Source organism: Lichenostomus cassidix, chromosome 9 (genome assembly GCF_008360975.1).
Source record: "Lichenostomus cassidix isolate B80296 chromosome 9, HeHo_3.0, whole genome shotgun sequence".
NCBI classification, from domain to species: Eukaryota; Metazoa; Chordata; class Aves; order Passeriformes; family Meliphagidae; genus Lichenostomus; species Lichenostomus cassidix.
Genome location: NC_139490.1, coordinates 2,483,085 through 2,506,791, shown reverse-complemented (window position 1 = coordinate 2,506,791; position 23,707 = coordinate 2,483,085). Strand labels below are relative to the sequence as shown.

Sequence of the window (23,707 nt, the reverse complement as noted above, 5' to 3'; positions counted from 1 at the left end):
TGCAGGGTGGCTCAGCCCAGGGCAAAGGTGGAATGTGTGGGTGGCAGGAGTGTGCTCCCTCTGGATCTGAGCCACATGTTCTTGCATAATAATAATTAAGAATAATAATTATTAGTAATAACTAGTAATAGTTATGTTTCTGGCTGGACTGGTCACTGAAAACAGATTCCTACAGGAATTAAGGGCTGCAACTGCAACTTATATTAAATATTTGATACTGAAACAGTGAAAAAACAAATCTTATTTAACTGTAGACAAAGCATAAGCCATTTCTATTCCTATTTCTATCTCTTAGCATGGTCCCTTGGCTGAAACCCCAATTATTAGCAGAGCTGAGTGAGGGAATACAACCAGGGAGCTCACCCTGCCCAGCTAACGAGCTTTGCAAGTTGAGTGTGATTTAATTAAAAATGGACCTGTTCAAAGTGAAGAGATAAATGTCTCTTTTTAAATTACTACATTTTTAACAGTACCTAATTTCCTAGATAGCTTTCCTGCGCCATTCTCTCCAGTCCAGCCTGTACCCCTGAGCTTCTAATAATTTTTCTTCCCACCTGCCAGAAGGGAATCAGCTCTGAATTCCTGGAAATCAAAGCAGAGACCACACTGCTCCAGCTCTTGATTTCATGGAGTTCTTGTTGTCTTTATGGCCTCTCAGTGTCCCTGAGTGAGGAGCCTTCCTGATTCCTCCTCCTTGGGCTTGGATCTCACAGCTTGCCCTGGAAATCCTGATCTCCTCTGGGGAGTAATGGGAACACACTCAGCTGGGAAACCTGCTGGTAAAGCCTCCCTGGAGACCTTTGTGTTCCCAGGGTGATGGATAGCAGAGGTTTGGGGCACCACGAGTTCAGGGAGGCACTTAAGCAAATGGTTTTATTGATGGCAGGGAGATTGTGCAATCAAACACATGGAATATGCTGTGCTGGGCTGAGGGCTTTCCTGGTAAATGGAATATAGAAACTTTGGAAAGCGAATATCCACCAAACAAACCACTTTGGGAAAGAGATACTCATCAAACAAACCCCTCAGGCTTCCCTAACCTTTATCATCCTCATAATCCACACTCAACCATTATTTTGTCTCAATAGACACTCGTAAAGCAGCATATTTAACAATTTTTAGCAATGTTTCCAGAGTTTACTCAGACAGGGGTGTTGTTCTCATGGAAAGGAGGGATGAGATTGGCTTGGAAATGCTGCCTGTTGTTCACCTGAGTCACTGGGAGTGGTGGCATTGGTCTGAGTGGGGATGGAGGGAGGGATGGATGGATGGATGGGATCCAGGGATGGATGGATGGATAGATGGACGATTGATGGATGGACAGACGGATGGACACAGGGACAGATAGATGATGGATGGATGGAGGGATGGATAGATCCATGTATGGATGGATCCAGGGATGGATGGGTCATGGATAGATGGATGATGGATGGATGGATGGATCCATGGATGATGGATGGATGCAGGAGAGCTCCAGTGCTCTCTGCATTGATTTTCCTTCCTTTAAGTTCTGACTGAGGAAAAGGGACAAATCCCCTCTGTGCTCTGACAGGAAACATTCCAAATTTCTCATTCCTGGGCTTCACAGGCAGAGCTGAGGGATGGAGGAATTGGCATGAATTCGTGAGCAGTTCAAAAAATGCAAGTAGCACTTCCCAGCCATTTCTTTATTATTGAAAAATTACTTGTAAATGCTTTAATAATATAAATGGAAAGCATTCCTGTGGAAAATAGGGATTTAATGCTAAAATCACAGCTATCTGTTAGGGGTGAAGGATTCATATTAAGGTTATGATTGAAACCTCTTTGCTATAAAATTTTAACTTCTTTAACATTTCTGTGATAATCTTTCTTCTTTGTCATCTGCTTTTGACATTTAGTATTAGTATCCCATGAAATCTGTTTTTATTGATTTAAGATTAATAATTTATAGTTAATTCCAATAAAAATTTTAATGGTCGTAAATTCAATTCGCTCCTGCAAAGAGTCCAACAGCTCTGTCCCTCATTTGGGAATGTTTAACGACTCCTTGTGGTGATTAAAGTAGAAATAATTGACAAAGAATTATGAGTGTTCCATGAAGGTTAAAGTAACAAAGATATGAAAAAAAAAAAAAGATATTAAAAAAGTCCAGTCATGCAACTGGATGAGCTGATTGGCGTTTTATGGCTGCTTTTCTCTCCTGTCCAGAATCCGATGCTTCCCATTGAACCTAAATATCACCAATTAATCAGCAATTCCTTGGCTGTAATAACCCCAGCGTTTAGTGCAAAGCGTGACTGCAATCTGCCTGTGCTGCCATTGGCCCAGAGCTCTGCAAACACAGCTGAGAACTGATAACAGCACCACATAAAGCCCCAGGCTTCATGTTGAATTTCACAGTCAGCAGATGAGGGAACAACAGAGGCTTTAAGGTATGGCATTCCTTCTATTGCTTCCAGGGTTCTGGAGAGCTTCATCTTGCTGGTGAATGCTCATCATGCAACAGAACTTGAATTTATAAATTATAAAATCTTATATCCAATGTTTTTGGGTTTGGAGGGAGACTATGAGAAGAAAGATCTGAAATTCAATTATATAGCTGGGGAGGGGGAAGGCCTTAAAGACAAGAACCTGAATGAAATCTTGCTATTCAGAAAAATGATCCTCATGTTTTTTAGGGTTTCTGATGTTCTCCTATGGGGCAACAGAGCAAAAGTGAATTTTGGTTTGGGATAGAGAGAGAGTGATGGGTTACAAATGGCAGCAGGAGCATACAATGACTTGAACTGTTATTTCATGCACAAAATAGTTTCTTCTAAAGTATTTTTGACTCCTGTGGGTCACCATTAAAACGTGTAAAAGTGTTCTGATGCAATACAGGGCAATGCCCATGTGCTCCCACACTTTCTGAACTGCAAAGAGCCAATTTATCTGTATTTAACTCTGTTTGATGAGGTTAAATGCTCTTAACCAAAAGCTAAATGCAGTGATAGCTGCCAGTGTGTATTGATCTGGATGCTGAGGTTAGTTTTAATTAATTTTGATCAGTTTGATTGCTGGTGAACAGTTCAGTGTTAATGGTTCTGGGTTGTTCTCTCAGCCAGCACAGCCTGCTGGGCACAGCACACCTTGCTCACCAAAAAAATTTAAAAGGAATTTGGGAAAACCTCGTGTTTTCCACAGCTTTTTAAGGCACTGACTCCATTGAGTTCTTCTCCCATATTTCAGTTGTGGTTTCAGCAGCAGCCACTGTACCATGAGCCTGTAAACAACCTGTTCTCCCACTGTACAAAAAACCAATTTACCTGTCTTGCCTTCCCCACGTGTCCTGGACACGTTCTCAGAGCTATCAGAGCTTTCCTCAGGTGTGTTTTTATCAAACCAAGTTCCTCCTCTGTAAAAAAAAGAACTGACTTGTGTTTACTCTAAAGGACAAAAGAAAGCTTAGAAAAGGAAAGAAGGGGAAGAAGGTTTTATTTGCTTTCCGTTTCAGGAATTTTAGTAACCTGTAGTAAACTCCGTGCTTAATCTGAGGAGTAAATGGTTCTGTGTGTGAAGTGGTTTGCAGGGAGCAAAATACATTTCTCAGTGTCATAATTTCATAACCTGCACTGGCTGAGTTCCCCTGAACAGGAGATTAATTGCCATAATCTTTAAGGAGCATTTTATTTAAACCTCCCATTTAGGTGACGTGGTTTAAAACCCGAATAACTTACACACATTGCTAATTGAATAAATTAGTAAATTCATAGAGTTTCAAAGCTGTGTTATTTGTGTTTGGCTTTTACCCATGGAGTTTTTTCTGGTTTTTCTAGATGGGCAGGAAGTTCAGTGGGCTGGAGCTCAGCCTGATAGCCCTCTTCTCCCTGGTGACTGTGATCCTCTGTGTCCTCATCGGGCTGCTGGCAACAGGGCAGCCTGGAGTCAAAAATGCAGGTAAGAGCTTCCCGTGGCTGCTGGAGGAGCAGAACCCCGAGTGGCATCTGCTCAGCTCTGACTCAGTGCTGCTGCTCTGCTCTTATCGTCATCCAAAGGTGAATCGTGGCCGGTGCTTCAGAGGGATAATGCGATCAAAATTATCATCCAGGGGTGTAATAAATGGTGTGAGTCAGGAGTTATTGTCATGGAAAACTTTTATCTCTCCCTGACATGACTGGACTTTCTTTAGGAGCACAGAGCTCAGATCATTTCAAAATTTTTTGAGTATAAAACAAGGTAATGTTGAAAAAAAAGTTTCTCTGATCGCTTCTCTGTGTGGGGTCAGCCAAGTTGTGTGGAACATACATTTTAATCCTAAAATCCCACAGTGTTTCTTGCTAATTGATACATCAGGAACCTCTTGTTTTCCAGGGATGTGACACAGAGCACCTGCTTTGCTTCCAGTCCCATTTAGTGTAATTCCATTCACACACAGGGACTGAAGCAAAAAGCTTGGAGGAGAAAATGGCAGAAAAATAACAAGAATTGCTCATACAAGGCAAACACCTTGGTGTTTCAGTAAAACTGCCATCCAGACTAACAGCTGCATATTTTTCCCTGTTTCTGAGCAGGAATTTCCCTGAGCAAAAAGTGCAGATGATGCAAAGAGGCAAATCTGGGTGTTTGTGTGTCCATCCCACCCCAGGGCACATCTCTGCACTTCAGTCCTTGTTCTAAATATAAACAATGTTCCTTTCAATCAGCTAAAGCTGCCCACCTTCCCAAAAAATTGAAATCTAAGGGAATATCCTAATAGAGCTTTAAGGTGCTTTTACCTCATGCTCTAATTCAAACTCCTGTGGCAAACTGTGGCTCAGAGGAAGGAGAACCATGATAGCTCAGTTTATGGAAGAGAAGTTCTTCCAATTTTTAATTTTAAATTTTATAATTTTTTTTAATTTTAACTTTTAATCACATATTTTCACATGAAGCAAAGCACACTGACCCCCAGGAGTTACTGAAAACAGGACTAATGGAATAAAATTATCAATATCATCAAATATTTAAAACCTTAAAGTGAAGGTGTTATATCTCTGTGCCATTTTTCAAAGGTAAAATTAAATCAGGCAAGCAATGGTTTATAATGATTTGAATCCATGTTGTTGCTGGAGGTTGCAGATGGTGAGAAACACGGACTGAGTTAAGAGGGAATCAAGTTATTCCTGCAGTGCAGAGATCAGTTAATAACTGTTCCTTTATTTCCCTGACAGACTTTAACCCACAATGTCAGAAGACACCAGTGAACCAGAGAATTGACTGCATCCCGGATCAAATAGCAACAAAGGTCTGGAAACTGATAGAAAATAGACTTTATCCCATAAAACCTCCTGTTTATTTTTAAAAATGTAACTTGTCTCTCTACTAGATCAGACATTTTCTTAACCTTTTTAAATCTGTGATTGCCCCAATGCTTTGCAGGGCAGTTCAACTCCTGTGCAGCCATTTCAGCCCATTGACAGAAGGTCTGAATTCTCTGGCCATGGGATTATTTTGCTGTCAGAGGCTGAAGATCCCTGGCAGAGTTTTGATTTAAGAATCTCTGAGTTAAAATTCCCATTGAAAAGCTTCAGCTCAGGCTGGATGAGGCTTGGAGCAACCTGGTCTAGTGGAAGGTTCCCTGTCCATGGCAGGGGGTGGAATGAGATTATTTTTAAGGTCCTTTCCAACCCAAACCATTCCATGATTTTATTGTGACCCTTATTTTTCAGTGCTCTCACAACCACAACCTCTCTGTAATAGTTAGCCTTGAAACACTATTATTACTTCAATAATAATTATCATTATTTTTTATCTTTATTATGGATACTCTTATTTTCTGGTGGATACCTGGCTTCTTCCTCTGGTTGGGAGGAGCAGCTTAGGAGAAAAAAACCAGTGTGATGAGGGTTATTTCTGTCACAGAGGTATAAAAATTGTTAACCAGCTGTCTGAGCCTCTGAGGAAATTCCCATCTCATTCCAGAGCTGCCTGTTGTTAGAGCCTCTCCTGCCTGGGTTTTGTTATGATGTGTAGCTCAATAAAGTCCTGCAGGGGCCAGGTTAGGAAAGGTTCAAATCACAGCCTCCTCCTCAGCTCCTCGGCTTCCTCCCGTGCCCCAGGAATGTGCACAGCACTGCAGGAGAAGCCAGGCAGGTCATTGAAATCTGTAATTACTGCCTTGGAAGCAATCACCCCTCGTTAAGTGCTGCACTGCTCAAAAAGAGGGGAGCAGTGCTGCTCTGGTTTGCAGCTGCAAGGTGGGAAAGAATTAAAAACAATCAAATCATGGATCCCAGCAGAAAAATAGATGAGGATTGGAATGCTGAGGGTGCCTGATCTGGAATTAGAGGGAAAATAAATCATTCCTGAATATCAGTGAAGATCAGGCAGAAATTTCACAGGATTAGAGATAAATGTCACCTTCTCTCCATGAGGAAAGCAGAGTCCCATCCCAGTGATTCCATTCACTCCTGGGCACATTTTTCCCTGGAAGTGACTTGATTTGGTTAGGCTGCACTAATGTAGCAACCTGTAAAACTGCAGGTACCTGCACCACTTTTCTGCAGTGCTTTGTGCTGATGGTTTTCAGAATAAACAGCAGCTGGGAAAATTATCAGTTGGCTAAGCTGATCCAGAAAGTTTAGCATCTGCCTGGATTTCCTTAGTCACTGAAGATGTCCAGGATGGGGCCAGAAAATTAATAGAATTGTAGAGAACAGAAAGGAAGAAAGAAAATATCCATTTCTTTTCTGTCTGATTATGTGGTTGGTGAAGACAGAGATGCTGAAAGAAGCAAGATATTTATTAATTATTCACCGCTGTGGAAAGCTGCCAGGAGGTTTGATCAGACAAGCAGAACACAGCAGTAAAACGTGAATCCCACAGAGCAGAGCTGGTGTAGGCCAGGCTGACACCTCTGCAAGCTCAGGGAAGGAGAATTGCTGGCTTGGGTTTGGTTTTTACGCTTTTCTTCCCAAACATCCTGCTGGGAGAGGTCAGTGTGGATGCAGATTTGAGCTCAGCACGTGGCCAAGCTCTTCACCGAGTCCTTGGTGCTGAGCTCATGCTGCACCCCAGTGCCAACACTTTCCAGGGTTATTCCCAGGGAAGTTTGGCTTCCCTGGGTGTTGGTATCTCCTGTGCTGCTTTTACAGCCCCGAGGCTGGGATCACATCTGCATTTATGGCAGAGGATAGCTTTTACAGCAGCCTCCCCACTGTCTGTGGTGAACTCTGCCCCTCTCCCTGTGCCAGGAGAAACCAATCCTCAATTCCCGTGTTTGCTGCCTCGTGCTGAAAGCTCAATGTGCCACAGAAGTACAGATCTGCCAGGATAAGATCCAGCTGGAAAAATATCAATGGACTGTGAAGTAACTGCTGAAAATAGCTAAGAAATATTCGGGAGAAATATTCAGGAGAAATGGCTGAGGAAAGAAAAAGATGCTTAGGGAGGTGAGAATGTGGATGCTTGAACTGCCAGGTTTTAGGAAAATCAGTTCAAGTTATTCTGCTTTTTGTGGGATAGTGACTGGTCTAGCAAGGGAGGAGAGGATGGAGGTAGCAAATCTGTTCTTATATTTAGGATATTCCCCTATATATGAGGGAAATGAAGTACGGGAATAAAGCTGTGATCTCTGCAGCCTTGGAAGGGTTGGTGCTTCCTCTCCTTTAGTCTGCAACAGTTCATTAAATGGGAAATGGGAACATGGGAAGGTGGGCAGTGAGAGACAAGCATTTCTCTTTGGTGAGTCTGGGTTTATCTGGGGCGGTTTGGAGTGATTTCTGTGCTCTGTGCTATCGAATAAATGCACTGAGATCCCCAAGCCAGGGGCTCTCAGCTCCCTCTGGGCTTCCTTCAGCTCTTGCCTGATTGCTGGGCTGGAGCTGCCTGATCTTTTACCCATTCAGAGGCTCTGAAAATAATTTGACCTGCCCTGACCAGGCTGGGCTCTCCAACCCCAAAACAAGGACAGCAGCAGGGAGGATTTTGGGTCACAGTCACCTGTTTCAAGCTATAGAATATTTTCATTATTTGAATATTTATCACAAACACCAAAAACATTTGAGCACAGTCAGATGAAGGCAGAAAGAGCAGTGGACACATGGAAGGTGAGGTTTGAAGGCGTCCCTGTTGGATTTGGACACCTGAGATCACTGATGAACATTTCCCTTTGCCCTCAGTGAGAGTTGTTGTATTATCACTGCCCTTTACCCTGAGTAATAAACGTGGGTTTAAGGTGAGAAAACGTGTGGAAACTTACTGATAAATGCTCCAAATCTTATCTCCAAACATAAACCTCACACACACAGCACACAGCATGTGAGCAAGTTAATATCTAACAGTGAAGCAAAGAAATTTCAGCTTATTGAACTGATGAATGGGAGTGTAAAGGTTGGTGTCACTAAACGGAGACAGAGCCTTGGAACAACTGGTTTATTCTTCTTTTAAAATTGATTTATGTCAATCTGAGGCTCTGCAGAAGCAGTCTGAGTGTTTCTTATATTGGAAAATTACATTAAAATGTAGATATGATACACAATGTTCAATTATACACATATAGATGTTTATGTATAATGATAAGTTATATATATTATATATTATGTTTATATGTAACAATAAGTTTTACCTCCTCTCCAGTGTGTGACTTTTGGCCAGGCTATGCTGCACTTATCACAGATTTAATATTTCAATAATTTTTAAAAAATGTTTATTTTACCTGTGGATCTTGTGGTTTTAAGAATGAATGTCCAATAATCAAGTTTACTCTCAACCCAGAAAAAATCCCCTCTAGCTGTTCTGTGCCACTGAACTCACTCGATAGAGTTTTCCAAAGGAGGACTTGATCTGATTGCAGATGTTATTAAGGTTTCTGGTGTTTGGGGTGCAATAAACCCTGTGTGCACTCTGACTGGTTCAGAATGGATTTATCTGTGTGGCCCCAGCTGATTTGTGTCCCTCCTGTCCTTGCTCAGACCACCTGCTCCCTCCGAGGCTGCTGCTGGGACCCCCAGAACGACGCCAACGTGCCCTGGTGCTTCTTCTCCCAGAAACACGGCTACAAAGTGCAGGGCTCCCAAAAATCCACCAAGGCAGGTGAGCTCCGGGCTGGGCCCCCACATTCCCCCAAATCCCACCCCCTTTGGTGTCCCGTTCCACACAACAGCCCGTGGTTTTGTCCCCAGGGTTCGAGGCCACCTTGAAGAGGCTGCCATCGCCGTCCCTCTTTGGGAACGACATCGACACGGTGCTGCTCTCGGCGGAGTACCAGACAGCCAACCGCTTCCACTTCAAGGTCAGCCTTTGTCCTTTCTGCTTCGAGGCTCGTCTTCTCTGCAAGGCTGGCTGTGCAGGGAGGGTGGGAGGGCTGGGTTATCCCTCTCATGATTCCCACTGAAGTCCTTTTGCTGTCCTCTGTGCTGTTGCAGCGCCTCAGGTTAGCGGGCATTTGGCACAGTGGGAATTCTGCAGGAAAAATCACTGAGGCCTTTGAAAAGCTCAGCTTTTCTGTTATCTGCCATTTGTCCTCATCACGGGAAGATTTGGGGGATAAATGTATTTACTTACTTTTTATTTATGGCCCGGTAACATCTCTCAATCATTTTGACAGACAACATTAGCTTTTCCAATGATTTGTGTTTTCTATGGAAAGCTCGAGAGTCCTTGCCATGAATGTGGGGTCAGGGGTTTGTGGGATTGGGCAACTACTGCGGGAGGCTTTGGGCTGTGGTGGGGTCCTGGTGAGCCAGGGAAACACAGAATTAAATATTCTGAGGAAAAGGGCTGAAAATTAGTAATTTAAATTGGAAGTGAACAACAATAAAAGCAGAAGAGGTGACTGGAAAAGGGGTGGAAATACCCTGAGTCAGAAACACCTGTTATTGCTGTAAAATACCCGAATGAGGGATTAGTTAGCAAAGTCCCAACGCTTGTGTTTGTCCCTCTGTGCAGATCACTGACCCGAAATCCCAAAGGTTCGAGGTTCCCCACGAGCACGTGAAGGCATTCACAGGATCTGCAGCCGCCAGCCGCAACTACAGGGTGGAGCTGAAGGAGAACCCCTTTGGCATTGTGGTGTCCAGAGCCAGCAATGGCAGAGTGCTGTGAGTCCTGCTGGGTCCCTGCCGGGCTCTGGGGCTCCCTGAGGGCTGGGAATGTCACCTTGGTGTCCTCGGGGACACAGAGTGCCCTTCTCCCCTCGTTGGGCTGCTGGATGTCCCTCAAGGACTCTGGGGAGCAAAGTCTGGGATGTGGGAAGCTCTGTCTGTTTGAGGTGTGGCTCTCTGATCACTTTCCCTCAGGGCTGGGGAAATCTCAATGAGTGCAAGTTTTATTACCTGAGGGACTCTCTGCCAATGCTTCAAGCCACGTGGGGAAACTCCTCATTGCACGTTTTATCTTTGCTACCATCGTGCTGAGGCCCTGAACCATCAAAGATCAGATTGCCCTTTAGAATCACCAAAATCAGATTGCCCTTTAGAGTAGTCACCAAAAATCAGATTGCCCTTTAGAATGCCAAAATCAGGCTGCACTTTAGAATAATCACTAAAAATCAGATTGCCCTCCAGAATCACCAAAACCAGGCTGCCCTTTCGACCTGTGGTAGCCAAGGACAGCTGCTCCTGTAAGGCTGTGTGTAAAATATTTAATGAGCTTGAACATTGAAATCTCTTATCCCATTTAGACTCTAAAAATGAATAAGTAAACCAAACCCACCGACCTCCAGGTGTCCAGGTGCCCTCAGAGAGGGGAAGTGTCAGCATGAACATTCTCATTAAACCAGCCAGGAATGATTACCTGTCACAGGGCTGGGCCACGTGGAGTATGGAGGCTTTGAGTTTAATTAATTAGGGGTTACTTTTTAATCTTATTAGTATTGTTTTCTTGCTTGGAGTTCTGTGTAATGATTGATTTGCAATTATAGAGAGCACAGGAGATGGACTTGGCAGTCAGTGGTGCCTGACTGATTAAACAGGTACAGGGAGGAAGATTAAGACACCTGTGGAACCATGTTGAAACAATTCTCTGGAATATTGTCTAAATTTTCCTTAGACTTTTGTCTAATTTAATAAAAGTGTTTGCGTTTGGGTGTCTAGAGAAAAAATGCCAGGGGTGTTGGGCTTTGAGTATCTCAAAGGATGTTGTTGCTGCTACAGGATAAGAGAAGCCCCTCAGAGATAAATCCCTGATAAATTTGTTTGCATAGGATTATTGATTTTCCCCAATTCTTAAACAGGAAAAGAGAGATCTCTTTATGAGAGAACAAAAGGGCACCAATGTGTTGTTACAGTTCATTACCAAACTCCTGACTACTCTGATAAAGTCTGTGACCTTCCATCACCGTTTGTTCCACCTGAGGCCCCAAAAGAGACTTCTGATTCCACCAACAATTGGACAAAAACCTAAAAGACCTGGCTGGAGACCTGACTGCCCTCCAGCTCCAGCCAACAGGAGCCCAAACATCTCTTGCAACACCCCTTGTTTAAATCCTTCCTTTTCCCTCACATTTTCTGCCGTTTCCCACCAGGTTTGACACGACCATCGGCCCGCTGCAGTACGCTGACCAGTTCCTGCAGCTCTCCATCAAACTGCCCAGCAGCAACATCTACGGGGTGGGAGAGCATGTGCACAAACAGTACAGACACGATGTCAACTGGAAAACCTGGCCCATCTTCGCCAGGGACACCGGCCCCTCCGCGGTGAGTTTGGGGTTATTTCCCCTTTTTCTTGGCAGCTCTGCAACCCAAACCTCTCAGGCAGTGAATAAATTCATGTATCCACTGAGTTTTCCCTGAAGATTTTCGAGGCACTGAATGTTGTTGCTGAAAGCTCCATGGCAGTGGTGGATGTTCCCCAGTTTTTGGGTTGGTGTGCAGTGGAAAACCAGTGGATAAACCTTAGTAGATGAATCTTCAGCTTGTACTGATAATCAGAATAAATAACATACTAATATGTACACATATCTTATGTACATATTAGATGTTGTTTATACAATAAATAACATGCTAATAACAATGTGCCACAGTGCTTTGGTGTGTACAGTTCAGTTCAGATGGCCCAGGCTGCTTCAGCAACATCCTTGGAGCTCAAATCATGGAAAAATTCTCATTAACATGCACATATTTCCAACAAAAAATGTGTCTGTCAGCTGTTCTTGGTTTCCAGAGTTTTTCTGGGTGTCCCTTTATGAAACAATTTCTGTGGCACCCATTTAATGACAATTGTAATTTTATTCTCACCATGACCTCAGCTTCATAAAGCAATTCCCTGCTTTGAGAAAGACCTTTTGTTCTCCTGCAGTAGGAGCTATATTGACAGAAACTAGAGGGTGAGATGACTGCATGTAGTTAATTAATAATCTGGAATTTGCACCCATTGCCTTGAGATTCTTTCTCATTCTTTTCTCTGGTTTGGAGATAGTTTTTGACTGAATGGCTCCACTGAGTGTAGACATTTATTTAGATTTACTAAGATAAAATAACAGTGAACAGAACCAAGTTAGGCTGATTTCAAATTGCTCAGGTTCTGTTTCTTCATTTGAACTGAATTTGCTTTTTTGGGAGAAAAAGCAAAACTATTGCAACAATGGTTAACATCTCTAAGGGATTTTGTTACTAATAATAACAGAAATTAAAAAAAAAAAAAGAAAGGGAATGAAAAAGCAGCAAGGCACTCTCCTCTTTCCATAGATTCGACACCAAAATTATTACCTTGCAGGATTAATAAAAATGTAGATTAGATGTAAAATTTAATCTATGGTGAAAGGGGATGGAAGCAACTCTCAAATTCTCCTTGATGAACATTTATTCCCCAGAAATAGAGCTGCAATATCTGCCAGCTTGCCTGGAGATCCATCAGATCTGTTATCTGTTTATTGGGGAAACTCTTCTTTTAACGGGAAATAAAGGAGAATAACACCAGGAAAAATAGAACATATAAAACAGGGAGGTGTCAGGATTTAAATCTTTGTTATTTGCTCTATTTTGAGAAGCTTCAAGTTCCACCTGTTGCATATTTTGAAATATTCCAGAACAGATGCTGTTACAAGATTTTAATCAGCTCACCTGTTCCCTTCATTATTTTAGACAGTGGATAACTTGTATGGAACACACACTTTCTTCCTGTGTCTGGAAGACAACAGTGGAGCCTCCTTTGGTGTTTTCCTGATGAATAGCAATGCCATGGGTAAGGAAGTTTTCCCTGCAGCTCTGAGCAGTGCAGTAAAATTTCTTTTAAACTGATATGTTGGATCGTGATCAAAAGTGAGCTGATGGAGATGTCTCTTGTTAAAAACAGCCCCAGATATCTGAGGGCATCATAACCCTGTGTTTAATGGTATTTCACTATTAAGCAGGGAGTAGCTCCCCATTAATTGGAAGATTTTGATGGAAATCGGAGGGTCAGAAACTTATCCAAAGTCTGTACAGGTCAGCACTGGAATAAAGGATTGAATCTGTAGTGAAAAACACTTGGAAGGAAATGTCATTTAGCCCCCTCTCTATAGCCCCCTCTCTATAAGCATATTTGCATTTACAGAGATCTGCACACCTTGAGGCTGGAAAGTTGAACTAAAAATTAAGAGATAAAAGGTTCAACCATTGGGTTTTATTCTGATTCTCTTCTCTGTAGGATATAAAGGAATGGAAATATGGACACATAAAAAGTTGTCTGATTTGCAAGTTCAGTTAATGGTTTTGTGTTCTTTAGGCATTTTGTGTTTTCTACTTCATTAAACTCTCTGATCATCAATTTGAAAATGACAAAGTTATTTCAGGATTTCCTGTTCCTCAGACCCGTTTTTGTGCCCTCTTGTCTGGCAGAGTTTGTGGTGCAGCCTGCTCCAGCAGTGACCTACAGGACCATCGGGGGAATCCTGGATTTCTACGTCTTCGTGGGGAATACTCCAGAGCAAGTAGTCCAGGAGTACCTGCAGGTAATTTTACTGCAGGGATTAGGCATTGAACAGACTTTTGTTAAATGCTTGGGATTTATTTTATTTTATTTTTTTCTCTGGATGCTGGAGAGGAGACCATGCTGGAAGCCCAAGAGCTCCAAAAGTTATTAATCTGTAATTTACACCATGGTAAATTAGGGCTGGAGATGGTCTTTAGAATAATTTATGTTTCCTTGCTCATGTCATAAGGATAAATTCCTGCCCATATGACAATATTATGGGATAGAGAGTGTGTTTGTAGGGTGTTTGTATTTTATGATCATCACACATCACTGGGTGTCTTCTGCATTTCTTGAGATCTGCTTAGGTTCCAGTGACACTTCCAAAAATGGGCATTGTCCCCAAATACTGGCAATTCCTAAAATTAATAAATAATAGGGGGAAAATACTGTGTTTGGGGGTGGGCTGCTCCTTCAGGGTGTGCACTCCCGTGGGTTTGAGGAGTGTGGATGCAGGGAAGGGACGCTGAGGTGACACACAGTGTCCAGCAGCACGTGGGGTTTTTCTCTCCCCTGGCAGTTGGTGGGATTGCCAGCCCTGCCCTCCTACTGGAGCCTGGGATTCCAGATCAGCCGCTGGGGATTCAACTCCCTGGATGAGGTGAAGGAACTCGTGGAGAGGAACAGAGCTATTGGACTGCCCTACGTGAGTATGGGGTTTGGGGAGCAGCCAGAGGTCCTGCTGTCCCACAAAGGGTTCATTTTCCATCTGTTTGGATTAGGGAATGTGTGGTGTCAAAGGTTAATTCTGATGTTTGACCCATTATCACAACGTGGTGAGGCTTAAGCGCAGTAAGATTTGTTCAAACACTTCATTACAATACATATTTCTTCTATTCTTTCCAATTCTATCAATTTTTCTTCTCATGAAACTTATTTTTTAATGTCCTCTGGACAGTTATGGAGCCATATATTATTCTTATTTGACAGCTAAAGGTAACGTGCAATTAACATTTAAAATTAGATTTTTTAAATTAAAATTACATGAACCTGTCGTCTTCAATAGAAAAAAAAAATACCCTAATATTAAGCTAATATTTGGGAAAAAAATGGACTAACAACAATCTTTACCCATCACTTCTCATGGAAAAGCTGAACTCCCTTCTCTTTCAGGATACCCAAGTCATTGATATTGATTACATGGAAAGAAGGAAAGACTTTACCTATGACAAAGAGAAGTTTGGAGACCTCCCTAACTTTGCATCTGATTTGCATAAAAATGGACAAAAATACATCATCATTCTGGTAAGCCTTTAATTATTCCTTTTTTTCCTTTGTAAAACACCTCCATTACAGTTATTTATTATTCTTCTTCGTTTATTCTATGTAATAATTGCATTCATAGCCTGAAATGATTGATGGAACATCCTGATCTTTTCTTTGCTGGTTTCCAATTTCTTTAGGATCCTGCTATTAGCACCCAACCTTTGGCTGATGGAAGTCCCTATGGAACCTACGTCAGGGGAAGGGACAAAAACATCTGGGTTAAGGAAGCAGATGGAAAAACAGCACTGACTGGGGAGGTAATTGTGGTTTCACACATTTCAGCTTGATCTGTTGTCACTGTTAGGACTTGATTTAGCTCAGGGGACTTATCTACCAGTGAGAGCAAAGTTTGTAAGGTCTCTTGTAGCATATGGTAATCCTCAACCTTTCTTAACTTTTTTTTCCAATTTTTTACATTAGAAAGGTATTTTCCATTAATTCCACATTAAAAGTAATTTTTTTAAATTTGATTTTTTAAAAAAGAAACTAGAATTAAAATTGCAATTAAGATTACATTTGTTTACATTAAACCTTAAATTTTGTTTACATGAACACTAAGGTTTTTTTTACTTTAAAGGGTAATTAGAAGGCTCAAGGGCCATTTCATCAGCCAGCTCCTATTTATTTCCAGTAACAACTGAGGAGCCTGATCCCACATTGTCCTTTTAATTTATAATCTGCTATTGAGAATTTTCTCAGCTGTGCATTGCTCCTTGTAGGACACATAAGAAAAGGAATTGAAAAATCCAGAGTTAAACTCTTACTCTTTCTGTGCCTAACCTGAGCAGATCTATGATCCTGCAAACTCTTTTTCTTCTCCCTCAAAGCCTAATTAATGGTTTCCCTTTGAATTTTCCAGGTGTGGCCAGGAGAAACTGTGTTCCCAGACTTCACCAACCCACAGTGTGTCAGCTGGTGGGCAGATGAGTGCAAAATGTACCACGATGAGGCGCCCTATGATGGGCTCTGGATTGTGAGTAATGCTCAACTTCCATTTTTCATTTTTATTTTCAAAGGACAGGTGATAGCAGATGTTCATCACGTTAAATTGATATTGAATTGAAAGGTGTTTTTACTGCCTGTTTAAGAATAGCTATTAACAATTCCTTAAAGGATAACCGAATAGAATGGAACATTTTTTTTAGGAAAGTGTACTTAAATCAATTTTATTACATCCTGCATCTTTCCTTTCCAGGACATGAATGAAGTAAGCAACTTTGTTCAAGGCTCAAAAAGTGGTTGTGCCCCAAATGAGTTCAACTACCCTCCTTACACTCCCCGTAAGTCCAGCTGCTTTCATCTGAATAATAAAACATCAAATATTAATTGCCTTCAAGGGTACACCGTGATTTTTGTGAAGTTCTTATGTGTGGGGTTTGGATATTCCTATTGGCAGAAGATAATATTTTTATATTCTTGTGTTTGTATAGTTGAGGTGTGGTTTATAGAACTGCCTCGTTTCCCTAGAGAAATAATTACCCGATATTGCCATTGCTTTAATTATGCCCCATAATGTAACAATCCTCTTGCACTGTCAGCAGTCTGTGAGGTATTTGCAGAACTGAAATGGAGTTCATAGTTTGTATTAATGGCAGGTTGAAGTAACCTTTGGCAGAGTGTTGTCAGATGGTGATTCAGGTTCTCAGTTCCCTGCATGGGTGCAAAGCTCAGGAAATATCAGAAATATCACAGAGCAAAGATTAATCAAACCAACAGCCAAGAGCAGCATTTTGGGTTTGGAGTCATTAAACCCCTTGAGTGCAAGAAAAAGAGAAAAAAGAAAAAGATAAAAAAGGGGCTTGGATATCATAAATGTGCATTAAAGAAGAGATTGGAAATATTAATAATAAAAATGTACTTTAACAGTGCTATTTTTTTCCCTTTCTTCAAGGCATTCTTGACAGGGTCATGTTTTCCAAGACACTTTGCCTGGATGCAGTGCAGAACTGGGGGAAGCAGTATGATGTCCACAACCTTTATGGATATTCCATGATCTTGGCCACTCAGAAGTAAGGAATGCATCCTAAAATCCTCCTAAAATCCTACAGAAATATTTCAGAGCAGTGCATGACCTGCATTTCCCAAAGCACCACAAGACTTGACTAGTAAAGGAACGAGATTCCTGGAAAATGTTGCATTTAGTTTAAGCCAATTAAGCCAAGCAAAATCAACAGCTTGGAGTTGGTAGGAAAAACCACAGATTGGTTGTCAGAGCTGTGTGAAAAGATTATTTCAAATGAGTATCTTGAACTTTGCTAAAATACATCTGCAAAGGTGTCCCCATCCCTGGGATGAATAATCAGTGCCAATCTGTATAAATCTGTTTTACACAGAATTAGCAATGTCTGAGTTGCCTTTTCCCCTGCATAACTCCAGTCTCATTCCTTTCCAGAGCCCTCGAGAAGGTCTTTCCTGGAAAGAGAAGCTTCATGCTTTCGAGGTCTACTTTTGCTGGAGGAGGAAAATACTCAGGACACTGGCTGGGGGATAATGCAGCCACGTGGGATCAGCTGAAATGGGCAATCCCTGGAATGCTGGAGTTCAACCTCTTTGGATTTCCTTATGTACGACAGCAGTTTCACCATCCTTTCAAAAGAGAGAACAGATTGTCTCACCAAGCACTCTCTAGATAACCACTTACACTGTCACCTCAAAATTAGCCCTTATTAGGAATCTCCTTTGAACATTTCAATTATTGATTTTTGATTTAGGCCATTTGTTTTGATTTTTGTGGCTGTGGTGAGACAAATGTGGTAACAAACTTGTTCTCCTAGATATCCCAATCTGTCTCTTATTTTAGTAATTTTCCAGCATGAGTCAGGGAGGTGAAACAATTCCTGGATTTCTTATCAATTTCAAATTGGAGAAACCCATTTAGAAGGGAAATAGCCAAATTCCTTTTTATGATTTAAATTAGAATGTCTTTGAAGCTTTTTTCCCATTCTATGCATATTATCACCAAACAGGAAGGTAAAGACTTGGGAGAAGCAGAATGATGGGCAGAGTTAGCAAGGTGTCAGCCTAATATTTTGGACAGCATAGATGGATTTGGAAGAAGAAATGTTAAAATGCGTTGTACCTTTTGAGATGCAGAACACTGTACATCCAACAAGTTCTGATTTTTCTTTTTTTTTTTTTTTTTTTTTTAAAGATTGGGGCAGATATTTGTGGTTTCAGCGAGAACACCACAGAAGAGCTGTGCAGACGATGGATGCAGGTGGGAGCATTTTACCCATTCTCCAGGAACCACAACTGCGAAGGTTTCGAGGTGAGTTGTGCTTTCTGTTCCAAGCTGCTCTGTGTTGCACAACCACATCTCCTTTAATATCACCTCTAATCATCACTGTAACTGTTTGAAAACAGAACCTTGAGCTCTGTTTATGAAATCTGAGATGAGAGAGGTTGGGTTTCGTAAGGGTTAATTGAGAATACACTTATTTGGCAGCAGTTTTATGAATATTGGTTACTCCTACCACCAACACTGAGGTCTGTGTGAGCCACCAGATCATCTCCAAAATTCCTTGGCATGAGCTCTGGAATAACCCTGGTGGCCAAGGAAGGACAAACACAGACTGGGAGCCTGGAGGGGCGGGAATCATCTCACAGCACCAGAAAGGAAAACCCAGTGCAGAGCTGCCCCAGCCTCTCCGAAACAGCTTTTCACACCTTTGGCAAAGGGTTTTTGGCAAACTTGGGGATGATAATGGTTGATTTCTGTTTCCAGGATCAAGATCCAGCTTATTTTGGAGCCGACTCAGTGCTGGTGAACAGCTCCAAGCACTACCTGACCATTCGCTACACCTTGCTGCCCTACCTGTACACCCTGCTCTACAAAGCTCACACCCAGGGAGCCACAGTCGTCAGGCCACTGGTGCATGAGTGAGTTTGTCCATCAGCCTTTGGGGCAGTTTTATAGCCAACAGGAAAATTAGCCATGTTTGATATGGTTAGGGGACTTTCTAAACCTCTGTCCTGTGAAAATGCACTCTGAGTTATCTGTAGATGACTTCCCCATTAATGAAATTCCCTTTTGGTGTCATCACAAGGTGATTTTTATATGACATTTTTTAGTCATATAAAAATTGATTGTCATTGTGGACAATCAGTACCCTGAAACTTTAGGATTGCTGCTGATGGTGTAGATCGCAAAAAAACCAGTTCCTGCTTTGTCCTCCACTTTTATTCAGGTTCTACTCTGATATGACGACATGGGACATCGACAGGCAGTTCCTGTGGGGCCCTGGGCTGCTGATTTCTCCTGTTCTTGAGCCGGTAGGTTTGGCTGGTTTGGGATTTATCGCATAATCATGAACCATATTGAGTCACCAGTTCCCTCTCCTTCATTTATTGTTTCCAGTAAGAGAGCCCACAGCACATTTTTATCCCTGCTGAAATGCAAAACCTTGCAGTTAAATCCCCCTCCTGTTTTCCACTCCTCTGTGGAGTCCAACACATCTGGTCTGATATTCTGCTCTGCCTCCTCTTCACATCGTCTCTGAATTTCCTTTGGAGTCAGCTTCTCTTGCTGCATTTCAGCTTCCCCGCGGTGCGACAAGGAAACAAAGAGATTGTGGCTTATTCTGTGGCAGAACCTTGTAAATAATGATTCCTCCTGCCAGCAACACGTTTGCCATGGAGAAACATGAAACATCTGCTAAATACAGAAAGGGAAAGCAAATATCTGAAAGGTTCCCAGCCCCCAGAAAAGTGGAAATAAAGAATATCTAGAGATAGTTGTGGATATGATTTGGTTCCCTGGGTTTAAAGCATTGTGACTTCAGGTGGCTTTCAAAGAGCTGCCACTTTGCAGAGCAGCAATTCGGTTCCACTCCAGCAGCTTTGCAGAAATTGTGCTTGGGCTGCTCTACCTGTCTGGAAACCAACCTAAAAACCAGGAAAGCAAACAGCAAAGAGTAGGAATATCATTGATTTTCTCCCAGTGGACTTTAGCTTTATTGGAAGATGGAGTTTGTTTCATTAAGCTGAATTATGGCAGCTGTTTCTTTATTCTTTTCTAGGGTGTGGAGTACACTCGTATGTACTTTCCTGATGCAGTGTGGTATGACTATGACATGGTAAGGAAATGCAGGGCATATTATGGGGTATTACATTGTTTTCCAAATGGGAATGGGGTGGAATAAGATTGTCAGCCCTGCTTTGGGGACAGAGACCTAGAGGAGTTACTTTGGAGACAAGGGATGGAGGGTGGTGGGATAAGAACAAGAATCAGCCCCTCAACAGAGACTCAAATTTATAACATTAAATCACAATTATGTGCAATTATTTTACCTTTAAGTGCTCATTAACCCACAGATATTTACACAACCTAAGCTTTTTCTAAAATGAACAATCTGGTGAAACTCAGGGCTTCAGAAAGCATTCCCAGCAGTGAGTAACACAACATTCCTGTCCTCTTTTCCATCCCTGTCCCTAAGGGTGAGCCAAGCCTCGTGAGGAAATCCTGGTACAATTTAAGAACCCCAGCAGACAAAATGGGGCTGCACCTGAGAGGAGGATACGTGTTCCCTACTCAACAGCCGAGCACCACCACGGTGGCCAGGTGAGCTCCCAAACTGCACCCTTACATTGCTTTGGTTTTCACCACAACTGGGCTGAGGAGTTTTTTAGGTTACAAACAAGTGGCAGCTCACTGTGTTTGGTATTTTCACCCGAAAATGTGGGAATTGCTGTGAGCCAAATCTCACTTCACACCTTTAGTGATAAGTTGTGGGTTTATTTGCATAGAAATTTGTAAACTCGCAGTGTATTTTAATCCATTTGCCTGAAAATAATGGGCAACCAAGGATTAAAGTTAATTAAGGCAATTCTCCAAGTATTGTGACCCTGCTGGGTGTCCCATTCTTTCATGAATTTGGAGGATGTTTAAGGCTGTTTAGATGTTTGTTATACGCATAAATCTCTCTTTCCACAGCCGCAAGAATCCCATGGGACTCATCATTGCCCTGAATGACAAAAATGAAGCTTCTGGAGATTTGTTCTGGGATGATGGAGAATCTACAGGTGAGCACTCCTCAACAGTGAAATAAACACGATTAGCAGAGCTTTAATATGTTCAAATTTCAATGTTCCTGCTGAAAAGAAGACATTGTAACACACTGTTTCTGCTTGCTCATGAAACAAAAGGTTTGCATCACTTTTAAGAAGAAAACTGTGGCTATTATTAAGAAGATTAAAGTCACGACTTAATTCAACACAAGGAAAAGAAAGACTCAAATCTCTAGTTTAAGGTCAAACCTTTCATTTTCAGGAGAAATCTTTAGATATTCAGGAGGTCACAGAGTTTTCCCTTCACATTTAGCCAAACCACTGCTCATCCACAGGTGATATCTGAGCACCAACATTGGAAAACTTCATACATTCCACTTGCACAACTCCTTTTTCCTGTGCACTACACCAATCCCATCTCCCAGGGAAACTTCCAAGCCTCTGCTTTGTGGAATTCAGCTAAAGTTAGGGATGCTTTTAAGAACCAGAGCAGAGATTGAGCTGCTGATTGCTGCCTTGGGTGGCTGCAGTGTGTGGCTGACAGCTCCATGTGCTCCTTTGGCCTCAAATAACAAAGCCATTACTGCCCTCAGTGCTGCTGACAAACAAAGCAGTGAAACATTTCATTTTATGGCCTCCCCAAAACTTACAGGTTGTAGTTTTTAAGGGAAACCATTTACAATTTGCTGGTTGTGACAGGATTTGTACATGGAAAAAAATGCCAGCTTGACCACACTTTGAATTTCTTTTTCCTGGTCATGTGTTATTTCTTCTCTTATTGTTCCATGGCATTATTATGATCATTATAATTATTATTAGTAGTAATAGTATTAGTAATAATATAATTAGTACTATTAGTAATATTGTTGTCATCATTGTCATCTTCGTCATCATCTTCATCATTTTTTGTATGAAGAATCTTTATTTAGGGTATTTTACAGGATTACCTTTGATCCAAACTTTTATACTTAAGACAAGCTAAGAAGGAATAACGGTAGAATAAAAGTCACTACATTTTAGAAGAGATGACTTCAAGGAATTTTTGGAAAAATTTGGAAAAATTAGAACTCCTGGGAGGTTTGCCAAAGGAAAAAGAGACATTTCAGCTCCTCAAAGAAACATTAGTAAATATTTGAGTTGCTTTGAATGCAATACTGATAATTAACAATTTTTTGGTCTCTAGCAAGGGCACAGCTCTACTTTAATTTTATTCTTTTCCCCACTCCAGGTGTAACTTCTTTCTTTATCTTTCAGGTACAATTACAAACAAGGCCTACATTTACTATGAATTCAAAGTTTCCAATGTAAGTATTTGTTTTTAAATTATCTTACGTTCATTTTTTATTTTTATCCTGTTTCTTCCAAGAGCATTCTTTTCTCTCTCCTTATTCTCATGTAAGATTCACTGGGAAACAAAATATTTTGTTTCAAATATTAAAATATTCAAATAAAAATATATAAAATATAAATATAAAAAAATATTAAAAATATTCAAATATTTCAAAAAATATTTGCCAAAGCCATGGAGGAATTATGTTCAAAATTCTGTCATGTAAGTGGAATGAAATCTGCTGTCTTTTTTTTTCTGCTAGTAAATACAACTATTACATAACTCCTATTTCCTTCCACCTAATAAACTCAGCAGCAATGTTTATTGCACAAGAGAACTCTGAAGCATAAATGGCATTTAAACAGTAATAAAGGAGGAGCATGCAGTGTTTGTGACTCTCAAAACTCTGGCAATGTAAAATATATATATTTTTATACTGGGAAAATATAGCTGAATGTCTCCAAAGAGGGAGGAAGACCCACACCTTGTCTGAACCCTCAGAAACCACGTCAGGGTTAAGTTTATTGTGCTATTTTAAGCTGAAAGTGACTTTGCAGAGTTAATTGACATCAGGGTGGAGTGCTGAGAGTGTTTGCATCCAATATTGACAGAAACTACCACAGAACAGGGATTGCAAACAGCGTGATAACATATCATTTGTGCAATAATAATAATAATAATAATAATAATAATAATATTAATATCGGGTAAAGGTATTCATTCCTTTGCCATGATGAAAGAGCACAAAACAAGTGAGAGAATGCAGAGGAACACGAGTGAATCTCATGAATCAGCTAGTTTTTAAAATCATAATTAATCAAAGAACCATTTGCTGATGACGGCTGCCGCTGGAGTTTGAAACTCCTGAAGCCAAATCATCACTTGACTGATGACATTGAATTAAAAATTAACCCAACTGCTCCCATGGAGAGCAATAAGGAAGTTCTGCACAGGTGTGACAGCCGTGGTGCAGTTCCTCTGCTTGGACTCTTCATCTAAAAATAATTACTGAAACGGAATAGAAAGTTTATTTTTATCTCAAGAAGAGTAAGAACCTTTGGCTGTTGGAACCCAGGGAGATCCCAGACAGGTGGAGTGTACCTGCCCTGCCACAGACACTCCCCAGCCTTTCCTTATTTCCCTAGCAAGCAAAAAACAAAAAGCTGAAACATCACTCTGAAACATATTTCATACATGGTAGAAAAAGTTTATGAT

General features: G+C 41.3%; 1 protein-coding gene across 1 annotated transcript in view; it reads left to right on the top strand.

Annotated features, from left to right (window-relative positions):
* Positions 1-2,266: 2,266 nt before the first annotated feature.
* Positions 2,267-23,707, top strand: part of SI (sucrase-isomaltase) — a 43,111-nt gene continuing 21,670 nt past the window's right edge. Inside the window, exons 1-23 of the mRNA XM_085068956.1 lie at positions 2,267-2,414; positions 3,798-3,918; positions 5,172-5,245; positions 8,913-9,033; positions 9,123-9,232; positions 9,889-10,040; positions 11,465-11,640; positions 13,027-13,122; positions 13,758-13,870; positions 14,411-14,536; positions 15,004-15,135; positions 15,294-15,413; positions 16,016-16,129; positions 16,352-16,436; positions 17,048-17,165; positions 17,549-17,720; positions 18,308-18,424; positions 18,881-19,035; positions 19,344-19,428; positions 20,175-20,231; positions 20,592-20,716; positions 21,089-21,177; positions 22,417-22,466. Of these exons, the coding sequence (XP_084925082.1) occupies positions 3,798-3,918; positions 5,172-5,245; positions 8,913-9,033; positions 9,123-9,232; positions 9,889-10,040; positions 11,465-11,640; positions 13,027-13,122; positions 13,758-13,870; positions 14,411-14,536; positions 15,004-15,135; positions 15,294-15,413; positions 16,016-16,129; positions 16,352-16,436; positions 17,048-17,165; positions 17,549-17,720; positions 18,308-18,424; positions 18,881-19,035; positions 19,344-19,428; positions 20,175-20,231; positions 20,592-20,716; positions 21,089-21,177; positions 22,417-22,466 (2,508 nt within the window). The 5' untranslated portion in view covers positions 2,267-2,414. The remainder of the gene's footprint in view (positions 2,415-3,797; positions 3,919-5,171; positions 5,246-8,912; positions 9,034-9,122; positions 9,233-9,888; positions 10,041-11,464; positions 11,641-13,026; positions 13,123-13,757; positions 13,871-14,410; positions 14,537-15,003; positions 15,136-15,293; positions 15,414-16,015; positions 16,130-16,351; positions 16,437-17,047; positions 17,166-17,548; positions 17,721-18,307; positions 18,425-18,880; positions 19,036-19,343; positions 19,429-20,174; positions 20,232-20,591; positions 20,717-21,088; positions 21,178-22,416; positions 22,467-23,707) is intronic.